The 16,247-nt window shown below is 44.0% G+C and overlaps 1 protein-coding gene across 1 annotated transcript; it reads right to left on the reverse strand.

Moving 5' to 3' along the window:
- Nucleotides 1-1,468: 1,468 nt before the first annotated feature.
- Nucleotides 1,469-11,364, reverse strand: LOC107112343 (vomeronasal type-2 receptor 26-like). Its single transcript, XM_015413465.1, has 5 exons — nucleotides 11,074-11,364; nucleotides 8,673-9,536; nucleotides 8,211-8,441; nucleotides 4,623-4,752; nucleotides 1,469-2,370 (listed from the first exon to the last, which is right to left on the reverse strand). Exons 1-5 carry the CDS (start codon nucleotides 11,362-11,364, stop codon nucleotides 1,469-1,471), a joined length of 2,418 nt encoding a protein of 805 aa, XP_015268951.1.
- Between the last annotated feature and the right edge of the window lie 4,883 nt (nucleotides 11,365-16,247).

Genomic DNA, 16,247 nt, shown 5'->3' on the forward strand with positions numbered 1-16,247 from the left:
CCTACTACAGGGCCCCCCACCCGGCCGGCTAGCCATGGCAGGACAACCCTGTAGCCCCATCCCCCAAACCGCAAGGTTCAAAGAGAGGATCTAAACAGGGCCGTCCTGAAGGCAGTCCGTTTTCCCCGCCCCATGCCGCAAGGCACAAAGACTGTACTCACAGGACCCCTTTAAACCCCAAATGAGGGGTGTCAGCTGGTGCTCACTGAACTGCAATCTGTATACCGCATAGCATCCTGCCTAACGAAAGTGACCAACCTGGCTAACACAGCTCACCCCCATAAAAACCTGCATCACTGCCGCTGTGGAGCCAGGCTTTAAGCCTCCACTGCTCCGCCCCCTCCTAAGTCTCTGCCTCTTCTGGCTGGGAGGCAAAGGCGCTCTCCCTGCCCTAACGGCCGGAACGGCCCCGGGCTGTAAAATCGTGTTTTTTTTAAAAAGGTCAGTCAGTCACTGTAAGAGTATGGACATGAAATGATTGCAGACAGCCCCCTTCCCCATAACTCCAGGGTCTGGCACCATTTTCTGTCAACAGAGAGAACTGCTCCTGCTTTGAGAGGGATCTATTTTGGGCATCTGTATAATTGAACCCCTCAGTCCAATTCACTTGAAACTTGGGGAGTGCATAGAATAGAGGAAAGAGCATCTTATGAGCAATTTTGGTGCCATTATCTGTACAAAAGGCTGCTCCAAATTCTCCAGTAGATCCCTCATTGAAAATCATTATTTTCCTCATTTTCCTCCAGTAGATTCCTCATTCCACAGTAGATTCCTATTTTCCTCCAGTAGATTCCTCATTGAAAATCACTAGGTCCAAATGTATTGGAACCCCCAAAACCATACTAATTTAAATCCTGAACCAGCAGTGTCCTATATGAACTTAAGAAATTAGGGTGAGATACCCCCCTGAGCCCTATATATGGAAGTATTAAAAAAATCTTCGTGTACACCCCTACTGAGTATGGAAGATGATGTACCTCAGATTTCAACATCAAGTTCCTGTCTGGAATCTTTATTAATGTCTTACACAAGTGCAGGGCAGCGAGTGCTTTTGTATGTGATAAATATCCCAGAAATGCCATGACTTTTTTTTCTCATTTGCAACATTTTCTAATACAGCTGGAGAAGTGCTTCATGAACTGAGTCATTCACCCATTTACTTACCAGCATTTATCAATATAAGAATGATTGATGGGAGGGGGGGGGAAAGAATCTGTTGTATGACTAGATAGAGCAATACTGGTGAAAATGCAAAATTGTTAACAAAACTATGCACATGACTGAAGAATAGTCATAAAATGACATGTATGAGTTTTGTTCTCTTATTCATTTTCATATATTACTTATTTATTTGTATTGTATTGTATTGTATTGAACATTTGAGTTCTAGAATGCTGGGTCAAAGTGTGTGATGTTCCTCCCGTAGGTCAACAGACTCTCCATATATATGATAGGAGTCATAAAAACTTTAATTCTTTCTCCTAATTATCTGGTCTCTGCTATTCAGATCAGGTCTCAGAAGAATGATGTAGCATTTAACAGAAAAGATCCAAGCCAGTAACGCAGCACTGGAGGCCAAAATAGAGAAGATCTCAACAGCTACCATATATTTCCCTTTGGTGCTCAGATAGGTTGGGACAAAAGACATCCAAACACTGCAAAAGACCAGCATGCTGAAGGTGATGAACTTGGCTTCATTAAAACTGTTGGGCAGCTTCCTGGCAAAGAAAGCCACAATCAAGCTTATGAGAGACAATAGTCCCAAGTAACCCAGGACAATATAAAACATGACCACAGACCCTTCATTACATTCTGCTACAATCTGGTCAGCCATGGAATGCATGTCTAAATCTGGAAACGGGGGAGTGGTCGCTAGCCACACCATACAGATGCCTGCTTGCACAAGGGAGCAGGAAAGGACAATAGAGTTCGCCAGTGTCTTCCCAACCCACTTCCTCAGGCCAGATCCTGGTTTGGTGGCCATAAAAGCTAGAACCACAGTGATGGTTTTGGCCAGCACACAAGAAACAACCACTGAAAAGACAATACCAAAAGCAGATTGTCGGATGAAACAGGTCACATTGCTTGGTTTTCCAAGAAAAAGCAAAGAACAGAGGAAGCAGAGCAGAAGGGAGACGAGGAGCATGTAGGTGATATCTCGGTTGTTGGCCTTGACTATGGGGGTATCTTTGTTCTTAATAAAAACTCCTAGCACGAAGGCTGTGATCAGGAAACAAGAAACAGCAAGGAAAGCTAAACCGATCCCTAAAGGTTCTTCAAATGACAAGAAGGTTATCACTTTGTTGATGCATCCATCTTTGTCCTTACTTGAATGTTGATCTTCTGGGCATTCAATGCATTCAACCATGTCTAAGGGGGATGAACAGAAGGAGTGATCATCGCTGTACACATCAACCTGCATTATCCCAGGTCAGGCCATTGGTTTTCTCAAAGACAGCACTGTACTCTGACCAGAGGCACTTCTTCATTTAGAGAAGTCATTCATGTCACCTTCTACCTTTCATCTGGAGATTTGAGAGTCTGAATCTGGGACCTTATTCATGCAAGGCAAATGGTGTACCATGGAAGCATTGACACTTCCAACAAACCTTGTGGTTGAGCTGGGGATCTTTATATTTTCATTCTATCAATGTACTACTGTGACCTATTTTCTTGCCAGCCTGTTTGTGAGATCCAAACATGTCTCCCATTTGTTACATGGTTGTCTTTCTCCCATCCATTTATATGTATGACAAGTGGGTTTGAAGCTGACCTTTCATAGAATCATAGAATGTTAGAGTTGGAAGGGACCTTGCAGGTCATCTAGTCCAACCCCCTGTACTCTGCAGGAGCAGAGCCGAAAGACAGCCCTACAACATACCTGAAAGATGGTTGTCCAGCCTCCACTTGAAAACGTCCAGCAAAGGAGCATCCACCACCTCCCGAGGCAGTTTGTTTCACTGTTCAACCACTCTTAGGCTGTGTTCAGATGGGGCGTTTCAGCCGGCATAAACTGTATCGGTTGGAATCGTTGCAGTTTATGCCGGCTGAAATGTGATCACACCTCCTGTCTGCGGAGCCCATCACTGTATGCCCATTCACACACAGTGGGCATCGGCGGTTGTTGTTGTTTTTAACTCAGTTTGCGCATGTGCATAGGCAGCCATCCACAGAATGGCGATCTTCACGCATGCGCAAAACACCCCGTCCCGAAAAGCATGCCCTGAAGAGAGGACTTACCTTTAAAGTTTAAAGAGCAAACTGGCCTCCCTGAGGTCCCGGACTCCTCTAAAACGTTAAACTAAGGACCTTTTCTTTTTTTAAAAAAAAACAAACACCGGGGCGAAGCTTTGCCCAAGCGCATATCGCTGACCTAAAAAAAAAATGGTGGGCGAAAATCAGAAGCCTCGGGCTTCCGAACGGAAGTGGCTCTACAACGGTGGAGACTGATCAGATGGGGTAAAGTGATTACAACTGCTGCACTCAGGATACCACCACTTGGGGACTTAGTTTAAAGCCCTTTGCAACGGTTAGGGACGGAAAGCAGATGTTCGCCGTGTGAACGCCGGTAAGTACACCGATTCCAACTGGCACCTATACCATTGCAAATGCCCCGTCTGAACGCACCCTTACAGTTAGGAAGTTTCTCCTGATATTTAGCTGGTAATGACTCCTTTGTAATTTCCACCCATTAGATCTAGTTTTGCAATCTAGGCATTAGATCTAGTCTTGATTTAGGGGTGACCTGGCATGGTTTTCATGGCATTTCAACTTTTGTTTCTGTATGTAAAGGAATGTGGAGTGGTATAGTATAGCCCAATTTCAGATCTTGGAAGCTAAACAGGATTGGTATTTTGATGGGAGATTACAAATGAATACTCTACAGAGGCCCCGGGCACATAGAGAATTTGCCCCGTGAGAGAGATGGCTTGCCTGCGGATTAAAGCAGCGCGATCATACCATAACATCTGGGAATCGTTGCACTCCCGTCTCTAACCCGCAGCTTCGGTCCAAAGATGTGGATTTAAAAGCTACCAGGAACCATGTACTATTTTCCTCATAATGCGCAGCACGAGCGGGCATCTGATCAGGAAGCGCTGGTAGCCCATTGCAGCCAGCACCCTTCGGCATCCCATGCATGCACACAAACACCTTGCTGCTGTGTTGCCTCACATGGTGTGATCGGCTGCTGGAGGCTTGGGCTCGGAGCCACGGGGGAAGGTGAGATCACGCTACTGTGCATCTTGTTGCTCTGGCTCTAAAAGCCTCCCGTCCCCTGAGGATTATCCCGCTCGTGTGACCAAGGTCATAGTCAATGGCAAACCATCTCTACTACTCATTTGCCTTGCATGTCCATTGCTGGTGTCATCACCATAAATCAGTTGTGACTTGGCAGCATGTACATACATGTATTCAACAAGGAAAGTGGGTTGAGGAGATTGCCTGGGAATCTTGCGACCCCTTAGGATGGAGGTGTAAAAGGAAGACAATGAAAGTATCTACTTTGATGCTGCTGTATTTCCAGTTACATTCTATGCAGATATAGTCCATTAAAAGCCCATTGATTTCTACTGGCATAGACTCCTGGGAGTCTGCATAGGATTGCATCATACCTCACCTACCTTGCTGGCTTGAAATCTTCCCTTCTGGGCAAGGAACACAATCATAGCAACAAAACGTCTCCCCTTCTTTCTTTTTCTTCCATGAACCAGGGTGGCAGTAGTCATTACACACAGAAATGGGCCAACGTTCCTGAAAAACAATAAAAAACTGTAGTGGGAGAAGCAAGACATTATTTACTGCTCATGTGATCAGGGAAAAGGTAATAGTAACAAACATTGAATTTTAACAATCAGGCAGCATTTCTTTATTGGTGGCTCAAAGTGTTTTTGCAACTTCTAACCTCCAGGTGGGCCTGGGAATTGTCCTGAAATTACAGATGATTTCCAGACTACAAAACACATGAACCCAAGAAGCTGCTTTATTGACTGAGCCCCTTGTTCCATTGACGTCTGTATTGTCTACTCAGACTAGCAGTTGCTCTTTGGGGTTTTAGCTTTAGGTCTCTCACTTCACCTTCTGCCAGATCAGTTGAGATGCATGCCAAGCAGATACTCTACCACTGAGCCACAACCTGTCCCCAAAAGAGATTGGTTCTCCATAAGAAAATGGCTACCTTGGAGGGTGGGCTCTATGGCATCACAGCCCTGTTGTGGTCAGACCTCCCCAGGATCCACAACCAAATCTCCAGGAAATCCCCAGCTTTGGCAACACCACTGCTTTGGTGGAATGAAACTTGGGGACTACCAAAAACTGCCTGAATACTCAACCCAGATCCTAATCCCAGGGGGGGGGAGGTGTGATTCTTTTAAAACCTAGTAAATTGTGATGAAGGCATGGGAGAGACCACCTTATTGGATTTATATGTAAAATATACAATTGTTTTCAAATGATTTAGGAAACAGGGGTAGTCAATGGTACATCTCACTTTAGCAGGGTGTCCCAGAAGTATGAGGTAACTGGGGCAATTTGCTCACACCCAAAGGTCAATTTGCTCACCACCCAGCCCCGATGCCTTGTTCACCAGAATTCTTCATGTTTTGTCTACAGTGATTATTAAAAAATAGGGATGGTTTGTTACAGTGTAAGAACAGTAAACCTCAACATACCAGTGTGATGTAATAGGAAGTGTTCATAACCACAACAAAATTAAGTATTAACACCAGAGGCCATTTCGGGGGGGATCGTGGGGGATCGCAGTTCCCCCGGGTGAGGTGTGGGGGGGCACACAACGAAGCCACACCCCCTGCTTCTGGCTGACCCGCTTCTGGCCCTCATTCAGCAAGGAGGAGGCAGGAGAAGAGGGAGGGTAACTTGCTTCCTCACCGCCTCTCCCCACCCCTGCCTGACTGGGGCCAGGGAGGGCCTTGGTGGGGCTTCCTCGGACTCCCGCCGGCCTTGCAGGTCCACCGCCAAGCCCCTGATGTCAGAGGGTGTGGCATATGCTAATGAGTTATGCTAATGAGTTCCCCTAGCTCTTTTTCTACGAAATGACCCCTGATTAACACAGAACTGAGCATAGCACAGAATGAATGCCAATGAGAGGCAGGGGGTGGAGGACCTTTCCTGTGAGGAAAGGCTGGAGACCCTGGGATTGTCCAGTTTAGAGAAGGGACAACTGAAGGGGAACATGAAAGAGGTTTATAAAATTATGCATGGGGTAAAGAGACTGGAGAGACAGAACTCCCCCCTTCCCAAAATACAGGAACATGAGGGCATCCAATAATACCGATGGGCAGTAGATTCAGGATGGACAAAAGGAAAGTCTTCTTTACGCAATGAGTCATTAAAATTTGGAGTTCACTGCCACAGGATGTAATGATGGCCACAGGCACTGATAGCTTTCAAAGGGGATTATACAGATTCATGGAGAACAGGTCTGTCATGGCTACTAGCCATGATGACTCGAGGGAGCATCCATGTTCAGATGCAGTAAACCTCTGACTCCCAGTGCCAGGAGGCAATACCAAAATGGGGGGGGGGGACAATAACCATAGAACAATAACTATTTAACTCTTTAACAAGTTTCTTGTTTAATATGCCAATTTACTAAGTACATAAATATCAAATAATAAAAATAACACCTCCGTGTCCATTGAACAAAATAATTTCTACAGTGCTAGTCTACTGGTTAACAAATACCTTTAAATCACTGAGTTCTTACAGATATATAGAAGACCTAATAAATACTAATAAACAGCACAATAAAGCTAAGAAATACCCTTTAAAAATATAATGCTGTACACTTTTTGAATACTTTTATTCATATAAGCTTTCTGAGAAATGAATTATAAAGACAAAACTTGACTCAGATTATGTTGAGAGGGTTCCCCCCCCCCATACAAAGGCAGTCCCCAGTCTGACAGGGGACTGGCTGGAGGATTCGTTTCATAGAACTTCCTCAAAGACATATTTGCTTGTTAGTAGTTAAGTAAAAAAAAAAAAGGCTTCAATCTCTTATCCCTATAATCACCGGAATTTGCCTTACAATCTTTCCAGAATTAAAAACATCTTCACTCCCTCACACCGGGCAAAAAGCGTTCAGTCTTATCTCCCTACAGATAAGACCGTAAGGCTTTTTGTCAGGCATGAGAGAGTGAAGACATTATGAATTCTGGAAAGATTGCATTGCTTAGTGGCAGAGCTTTCAGCCTTTCCTTAAACCTCAGGATTCCTGTCTTTGGCCTCAGCCACATGGGCAGGAAAATGCGGGGGGGGGAGGTGTGGCTGTTTGCCCTGGAGCAAACTAACGCGCAACTGCGCAATCAGGCTTCGGGCTGAGGTCCCGTGGAGCTCCCGTGGTGTTTTGTTTTTAAAACTTAAATGTGTGCATGCTCTGTTGTGTGCTTGTGCACATCCGTGGAGACTTGGGGAAAAAAACCCTTTTTGCGAGGGGACATGGGCGAGCGCCGGAACTACCACCGGAAACGTGATCAGACGTCCGCCCTTGCCCCGTGGTTTCTGGAAACTAGTACCTCCGAGGTACTAGTTTTTTACCCCACATCTTCGGTGGGAAGCCTCGGGAGCGCCACGGGAGCTCTACGCTCCCCAGATGTGGCGGTGAGATCACGCCCAGAAAATCTGCCTATCTTCCGTCTCTCTAGCATGCCTAATGCTCTGTGTGACCAGGGCCATAATTACGAAGCTGATCACAAATGAAAGGATGAGGACATAAAGGGTGCATTCAGTTGGCTCTATAGATCCGCGTGAGGCACGGGTGCCTCATGGATTTAAATGTAATGTCCAGACATTAACATCTGGGAAACGTCCGTCTTCCATGAGCATCCTGTTTTGCCGTGCCTTGGAGCCGTACTAAAAAGATACCACGTTAAATCTAGAGTTTTCAGTTCTGATGGGCCACTCGCAGACTTTCCCCCATCTGATTGTTCCAGCATGCAATTAAAAATGGCACCCGTTTGGAATGGTCTTTTGGTGGATGCCGTCTAGACAATCCACAGTGGAAGCAGCGCATGGTAAGGCGATTCCCCCCGGGGATGTCTGGTCGTGCAAGGATGGATTAAAAACACTGGGATCAAATTTGAGCCGACGTAATGGTGAGATTAGCTGTTTGTCTGAACACACCCAAAGAGGATAATAGCGTTCCTGAGCCTGAGAATGGAAAGTCCCTGAGAAGACCCTATGGTCTGTACCTGGTTGAAACTCGTCTGCCACACAATTCTGTCCTCGTGAAGGATGAATCCTTGTCCTTCTGGAGCTTTGGAATTCACACTTCCAACTTTCACTCTAACAAAAGTCTTGTTCCGGAATGTGACCACGTTCATGATATCAAAGCCATCTCCCATTCCCCTGTTGTCTTTAAACGACACAGATTCACCTGCTGAGTTGTTAAATGAAATGCCTTGAAGAAATGGGTGCAGCTGCTTGAAAGAAAAAGGAAGAAAGAAGATATTGTAGTCATAAGGCTGAGATTACAAACATCTTTGGGAAATGGAACAGTTGTGCAATGCAGCTATTTTGTAGTGTAAGAAGAATAAAAATATAAGGCTAATCTTTCTTCAGCACCACCCAAATTTTGTCACTGAATCATATGTACATCTGTCCACTAATAATATGTGTTTCTGTATTTTGTGCCAGGGTGTTCATGACCTTACCTTCCAAGCCTGGAGATGGTGAAATTCAAGTCTTTTGCTCCATAATATTTCTCTATACTTGGACATAGAGGTGTGCATGGCATGCAAAGCATGTGCTGTGGCATGGACAGCATTGTAGATGCTGTAGCTGTGGCCAGTCATACTCATTTCAAAAACATGCCCTGGAAGGCTGTCCAAGCGCTCCTCTCCAGTACATGATGCATCATCCTTCTCCGGATCCCATAGATTTAGTAATGAACAAGCAAATGCTTGTTCCCAAAACTCCTTGAAAAAACCATCTTTGTATTCCCAATATGGTTTAATTTTGTTTAAGAAGTCATGGAACCCCAAAGGCTCTTTCAAGTGAATTCTGAAGGAAAGCGCCCCTTGGAAGAACTGGATATCCGAGGCTCGCTGTAGGCCTGTTAAGGCAAAATCCACTTGGGCTGTCATAATCCATACCTTTCTCAATGACATATTTTCTTTGTAGCCATAATCTGCTAGAAATATGGCATAGTTCAAAGTTATGACTGTCCTTGATTCTCCATAGAAGATAAATGTATGGGCTTTGGTATCACCAAAAGGCAAATATATATTTGACGCCACATTAGTAAGGTCGTATAAGTTATCCCAATTCACTTGGTTTGGGATTCTCTCTGTGAAGGCCCAACATATTCTATGCTGGGAAAATAAGGGCTGAAGGGATTGCAAGAAACGGTCTCCGCTGTCGTCATCCACAGCAAAGAGCCCGACCCAGGTCCATCCGAAATGCTGAAGTAATTTGACAATTCCTGTGCATTGCTGGGCTTCATTTGGGACCATGTGGTAAAAGGAAGGGGACTGTCTTGTACTTCTCTCCTCTTGGGCAAATGAGCCATAGGTGAGCTATGAGGAAATGCACATATATTTGAAGAAATTTAGAGAGAAGAATGTCTGTATGTTCTTGTGCGCATTTATGCTGTGACTATTCGCTGCAGGAAGTTTCAGAATTGCTTGGAGGTAAACTCAAAATCCAAGTCAACTCTCCTGTCACTGTGGTTTGTTCCTTCAATGTTTTCAACCTCCCACTCAACAGGAAATGTCCATGCAGCTGCTTCTATGACCTTTATTTCATGTTGCTTCATATTCTATGGATCATGGACAGGCAGTGCCTCAGTAAATAAATTACATTTCAATCATCTGAGCAGCTCTTCATCATAACAGAGGAATATGATTGCATAGGGAAGGCTAGTTTTTCCTCTCACTTTAATTCCCATGCAGATTGAGCAGGAAAACTGCATATTTTGTCAAATTGCTGAAGTATACATGCACACCATGAGGGAATGAACTGTCAACATTAGATATAATGTACCACCACACATTTCTATATGTGATCATGAAAATCGTGGGACAATATCCATGATCCTAATTATGTCATCAATTGTCTAGAGTATAAAATGTGAATCAATCAACACCAGGTTATGCTTATTATACCAACAATTGTTTTTGGTGTGTATGTATATCTGAAGAAGGCTCACTGGGCCAAAACACGTCTGGTCCTGTGTATGGTGATTGTGATCTTATTTGGATGTCATCAACATGTTGATTTTTATTTGTATTATTTAATGTATTTCAGGACTACTTAGTGATTGCAATCTAGAAGCAAACTTCATGGCCTATGTTTGTAATTTGTGTTTTAAGTGCACTGTGCAATAAATTGATATATTTTGTTTACTTCATTTTTAACACTGTTCCTGCATAACCTTCATGGTGCCTAAATCAATTTTTGGGTTGAGTTTGTATTCCTTTGGGATGGGGGTGTAAGTTTTCCTCTCCCAACATAACTTCAGTTCCCATGAGGTAATGTCTGAAGATGGATGTATGAGGATTCTTTTTTCTTTTTTCCAAAATTCAAAGGCTAACCTGTCCTTGGCAGCATTAGATACCAAGCCAGGCACCACAAAGTGCATCAGGAGACACCTCACAAAATCATTATTGTTGAAATATTAATTTTCAGGACCTTTTATAATGAAGCAATGGCAGTGGATTGTGGGGGACTATATGAGAATTCTCAAACTCTCGTGCCTGAGACACAAATGGTTCAAACACAAGGATATGTTTTGCTGAATGTTTGACTTTACAAACCAAAATGAGTAACCAAAGAACCACATCAAAGAGTGCTCTCATTGAATTGTCTCAGGGTATGGCAATAGAGTGCAATCTAATGCTCATGACCACAACATTTCTAACAAGACCTTACAAAAGATTCAGTACTGGCTGTTCCTCCTGGACCAGTGAAGTAACTCTTCCATGTCTTTCCTCCCTTTCTTATACATCACACTATATTTTTTCCCTGTCTACATACCTCTCCCTCCTTCAAAACCTCAAAATGACTCCCAGACAAGGAAGTGTAATTTTAAAATACTCCATGCACAAATCTTACCTGTGGTATCTTGTAAAGACCCAAGATGTCTGCCATATGGAAGGAGATGTCTGAGCTAAGTCCCCCAATGACAGCCATCATGTTTTTCTGAATGCCACATTCATAGTTGGGAAAATATCTGTGAGACTTAAACAGGAGATCCAGCAATGTACGATAGGTCATTCGGATGCTGTAGTAGCTGTCACAGATGTGGAACCCAAGAGTGACATTCGGCAAGATCTTGGGGTTCTGGTTGACCTCATCTACAGCAAACACCAAAGCCAGGACATGCTGGTAGAACTTTGTCAGCATACTGTAAACATAATTTCATGCTCCTTAATGGTAACATTCTACAATGGTTTGCTACAACTCTGCCTGTGTTTTTATTACCTCTGTGTAAGGTAATTAGTATTGCTATTCTTTTCTAAGCTAATATATTGTTCTTCAGCCCAAATAACATTTTGCATACACAAGAAGATCAATATTGTGTAACACAATAACCTACAATATGTCATCAAGGGTTTAAAATGTACCTAAGCAGCTACAGCACAATGTGCTATGCATGGTGACTTAGGGTTCATGCATGGGCAATGGGCAAGATGCAGACATTTCCTTCTCAGAGGTTATGCTTCCATGAGCCTTAGGACATAGAATCATTAACACAGAAGAACATAAGAAGAGCCCTTCTGGAAGAGAACAGTGGTCCACATATCCTACCTTACACAGCTGCTGGTTCAGTTGCTCTGAAGACCTGAAAACAGGGCACAGAGACCAAGGCGTTCTACTGCTCTTGAATCCTAACAGTAGCATTTCAAATCTTACTGTCTTTGACTGTGGAGGTTCCCTTTAGTCACCATGGCCATTATCTGCAAATCTGTGTCATCCTTTTGAAGCTATCTTTGCTTGTGATCATCACTATGTCCACTGGTACTGAATTCCAGCCGTTAATTACTGGTTGAGTGAAATTCTCCATCCTGTTCTTACTGTCTTTGAATGTGGAGGTTCCCTTTAGTCACCATGGCCATTCTCTGCAAATCTGTGTCATCCTTTTGAAGCTATCTTTGCTTGTGATCATCACTATGTCCACTGGTACTGAATTCCAGCAGTTAATTACTGGTTGAGTGAAATTCTCCATCCTTTTCTCATATCTTCAGGGGTCATTTCCTGCAGGAGCGCACAGGAGCGGAGCTCCGGCAGTAAAGAGCCCAGGGGGCGGGCACATGCAACAAGCCCCACCCCTTGCTCCCAGCAGTCCTCAGTCAGAGCAAGAAGCAGCCAGGTAAATTGCAGACCCCCATCCAAAACAGTCTAGTGGCACCTTTAAGACCAAGTTTTATTCAGGTACAAGCTCTCCCTCCTCTGCCAGGAGAGATCTGTAGGTCCCCCCCCCAATAGCTAGCAATCCAAAACAGTCCAGTGGAGCCTGAGCAGTGGGTGTTGCCTTCTGACACATGTCCGGTGATGTCAGGGGGTGTGGTATATGCAAATAAGTTATGCTAATGAGTGATACTAATGAGCTCCTGCACCTCTTTTTCTACTAAATGACCCCTGTATCTAATGTATTGCCCATCAACTTCATTGGGTGCTCATAATTTGGAGTATTATGGGAGAAATGGGGGGGGGCTGGTTTCTGTACCCCATGCCTAATCTTATAAACTTTTGAGGACTCCAGCATTACACCATAACATTATTATTATTTTCTTTTTTTTCTTTAAAGTATGCATATCTGCTAAAACAGGGATGTGATAAAGAGTATTCAATTGGCTTAAAGCCCAATGTACAGGAAATTTCTTTTTGGGAAAAGATTTTCCCATACCATTATGTTTTGCAATGTGTAATATAGTTTGTATTTTAAAAGAGTTTCCCATTCCCTTTAATTTATACAGTCTTCTACACTCTTTTAAATTGGCATTCTCTCATACCTGCATACATCTAATTGATTCCAGATTTGGTGCAATAAATGCATGACCACTAAAATCCTGCAGACACCTGAGTCTAAGCCTATTGAAATATCTCTCTCTCTCTCTCTCTCTCTCATGCCTGCTTCTTCCCAGCCTTAAAAATACTAAGAGTTCTTATTCTAGGAAAAGGAACACCATATATACTGTCAGCATAGCAAACACAATTGCTGGGGTTTACTTTCTGGTCAAGTTCATATAGAAGCTGTGGTGGCTCAAGTGGTTAAGATTCTGAACTGCAGGCTGTGGAAGATTGGTAGTTCAGCAGTTCGAGACTCGAATACGCTGCATGACGGAGTGAGCTCCCATGTCTAGTTCCAGTTCCTGCCAACCTAGCAGTTCGAAAGCAAGAAATTGAAAGTAGATAAATAAGTAGCACTTCAGTGGGAAGGTAACAGCGTTCTGTGTGCCTTGGTGTTTAGTCATGCCGGCCACATGACCACGGAAATGTCTTCGGACAGCGCTGGCTCTTCAGCTTTGAAACGGAGATGAGCACCCCAACCCTGGCTTTCAAGCGAGGGAACCTTTACCTTTACAAGTTCATATGATTCAAGTGAGGCACAGGAATCCTTACTCTGGAAAGTAAAACAAGCCATCTGAGGGATTCTCTTGGAAAAGAAATGTGTGAAGAGGGTAAACAATCTGAGAAACCATCCCACCAACAAGGACATCCCCAGACTGATGGAAGTCATGTGGAACTGGGAGGGGATCACTCATGAGACACTTCCAAGTATGGACTTTACATGCCATGGGAGGGAACAGAATAAGCAAGATCACCAGCTTCACCATCCTATCAGCAGTCGAGACACAGACTCTCTTGTGCCCCTTTTGCCCGGAGCGTTGGCTCCCCAGATCAGCCTGATTTCTACCAGCAATACTGGAGCAAAAGCACATGCTTTTAAAGAGAGGGCATGTATCAATCTCAAGGATAATTCAAACCAAGTATGAAAGACAGAACTAACAGCTCCCTCTGTCTGTCTCTTCTGCCCATTTAAACAACACAGGGATGAGAGCATTTATCTTCTCTTTCCAACTTGCTCAATAACACGGATCCTGTCTTGGCTATGAGGAAAAAATTGCAGTAGTGTGGGTAATTGTGGAGGAAGATAATTACATCTGATGAGTCTGAGCTCTAAATGGATACCATGGTGGCAAACATGTTTAGTGACCTGTCTGAAAGACATCAGAAAGAAATACTCTGTTTATTCAAATACAATAACATTTTCCACGTGTACCATAAAAACTATGGGGTCGTCTCACATTCCCATCCGAATTATGCTTATGCCTTGGAATAATGTTTTTTTTAAAAAACAACACCGAACAACCCTGTGTATAACTTCTTTAAGGTGGCATGTCTTTCTTTCAGGGTCATCTTCCTTTTAAGTAGATGTAGCTTCCTAAGCTATTTAGTGGGACCAAGAGCAGGAGAGGACTTCTAGTTCCTTATCATAAATCAGCAACAAGAGGAAAAGCTGGCAGCAAGCAAAGCCAGTGGCTTGATTGGGACCCTGAGGCAGTGTTAGCTTTAGGCAGGGGTCATTTCCTGCAGGAGCGCGCAGGAGCGGAGCTCCGGCAGTAAAGAGCCCAGGGGGTGGGCACATGCAACAAGCCCCACCCCCTGCTCCCAGCAGCCCTCAGTCAGAGCAAGAAGCAGCCAGGTAAGTTGCAGAGCTCCCCCCCGGACCAAAACAGTCCAGTGGCACCTTTAAGGCCAAGGTTTATTCAGGTACAAGCTCTCCCTCCTCTGCGAGGACAGATTTGCACGTTCCCCTCCCCCCAATAACTAGCAATCCAAAACAGTCCAGTGGAGCGGTGGGTGTTGCCTTCTGACACACTTCCAGTGATGTCAGGGTGTGTGGTATATGCAAACGAGTTATGCTAATGAGTTATGCTAATGAGCTCCTGCACCTCTTTTTCTATGAAATGACCCCTGGCTTTAGGTCTGGTGTACTATTAATCATGTCTCCTCAAGTCCAATTGAGACCAATATAGCTTCACCCTGGTAAACATACAGAGGACTGCAGCCTTTGTAGCAGGCACTCCTTTGCATATTAGGTGACATACCCCTAATGTAGCCAATCCTCCAAGAGTTTACAGAGCTCTTCTTACAGGGGCTATTGTAAGCTCTTGGAGGATTGGCTACATTAGGGGTTTGTTGCCTGATATGCAAAGGAGTTCCTGCTACAAAAAGAGCCCTGGAACCAAGGTATCCCACTGTTCTACAGATGCTTCAGGAGTCTCATATTGATCTGCCTCGATCCAGTTCTGTCAAGAGGATGGGAGTCAGTATTTCTCACTAAGATAAATTTCATTTATTTTACATCAAGTTCTTGTTTAGAATCTTTATTAGCACCTCATACGATTGCAGGGCAGCAAATCCTTTTGTGTGTGATAAATGTCCCCCAAATCCCATGATTCTTTCATTCCCAGCAGTCTCTGGTGCAGCTGGAGAAATGTTTCATGAACTGAGTCATTCACCCTGTTACTAGTAACTTTAACCCCCCCACCCCCCAAAAAAAAGATTGATGCGGGCGGGATCTGTAATATGAATAGGTGATGAGCAATGCTGGCAAAAAGGTAAAACCATTGCCTAAACTATGCACACAACTGAAGAATAGTCATAAAAGGACAGATATAAGTTTTCCTTCCCTTATTCATTTGCATGTATTACTTATTTATTCTGTTTTTATAGAGCACTTAAGTTCTAGAATGTTGGTTTAAAGTAATTAAATCAGAAGAGGTTTTGACTAAACATTAGGAAGAACTTCCTGACAGAGCAATCCCTCATTTGAACAGGTTTCCTTGGGAGGTGGTGGGCTCTCCTTCTTTGGAGGTTTTCAAACAGAGACTAGATGGCCATCTGACAGCAATGCTGATTCTGTGAACTTAGGCAGCTCATGAGAGGGAGGGCAGGAAGGTTTGCCTCACTGCTTATTTCTTGCGGCCTTTTCTTACACACCCAGGAAAATGCTGATTACCACTTTGGGGTCAGGAAGTCATTTTTCTCCAGGCTGGTTTGGCCAGGGATCCTAGAGGTTTTTTTGTTATCTTCTGGGCATGGAATAGTGGTCACTGTGGGTATGGAGGGGGAGGTATTTGTGAATTTCCTGCCTAGACCAAAGCAGGGGGTTGGTCTAGATGACCCCATAGGTACCTTCCTACTCTATGATTCTATGATTTGATGTGATATTCCTCCATCAGGCTGTCTCTCCATATATACAATGTGTCAAACATCCT

This window comes from Gekko japonicus, unplaced genomic scaffold (genome assembly GCF_001447785.1).
Source record: "Gekko japonicus isolate JY-2015 unplaced genomic scaffold, Gekko_japonicus_V1.1 scaffold146, whole genome shotgun sequence".
Classification (NCBI taxonomy): domain Eukaryota; kingdom Metazoa; phylum Chordata; class Lepidosauria; order Squamata; family Gekkonidae; genus Gekko; species Gekko japonicus.

Coding starts and splice junctions, on each gene's coding strand:
- LOC107112343 (XM_015413465.1), bottom strand. CDS start 11,364: ATGCTGACAAAGTTCTACCAGCATGTCCTGGCTTTGGTGTTTGCTGTA. Junction 8,442..8,672: donor ACCATCTCCAGGCTTGGAAG/GTAAGGTCATGA, acceptor TTTTCTTTCAAG/CAGCTGCACCCATTTCTTCA. Junction 2,371..4,622: donor GAAGATTTCAAGCCAGCAAG/GTAGGTGAGGTA, acceptor CATCCCCCTTAG/ACATGGTTGAATGCATTGAA.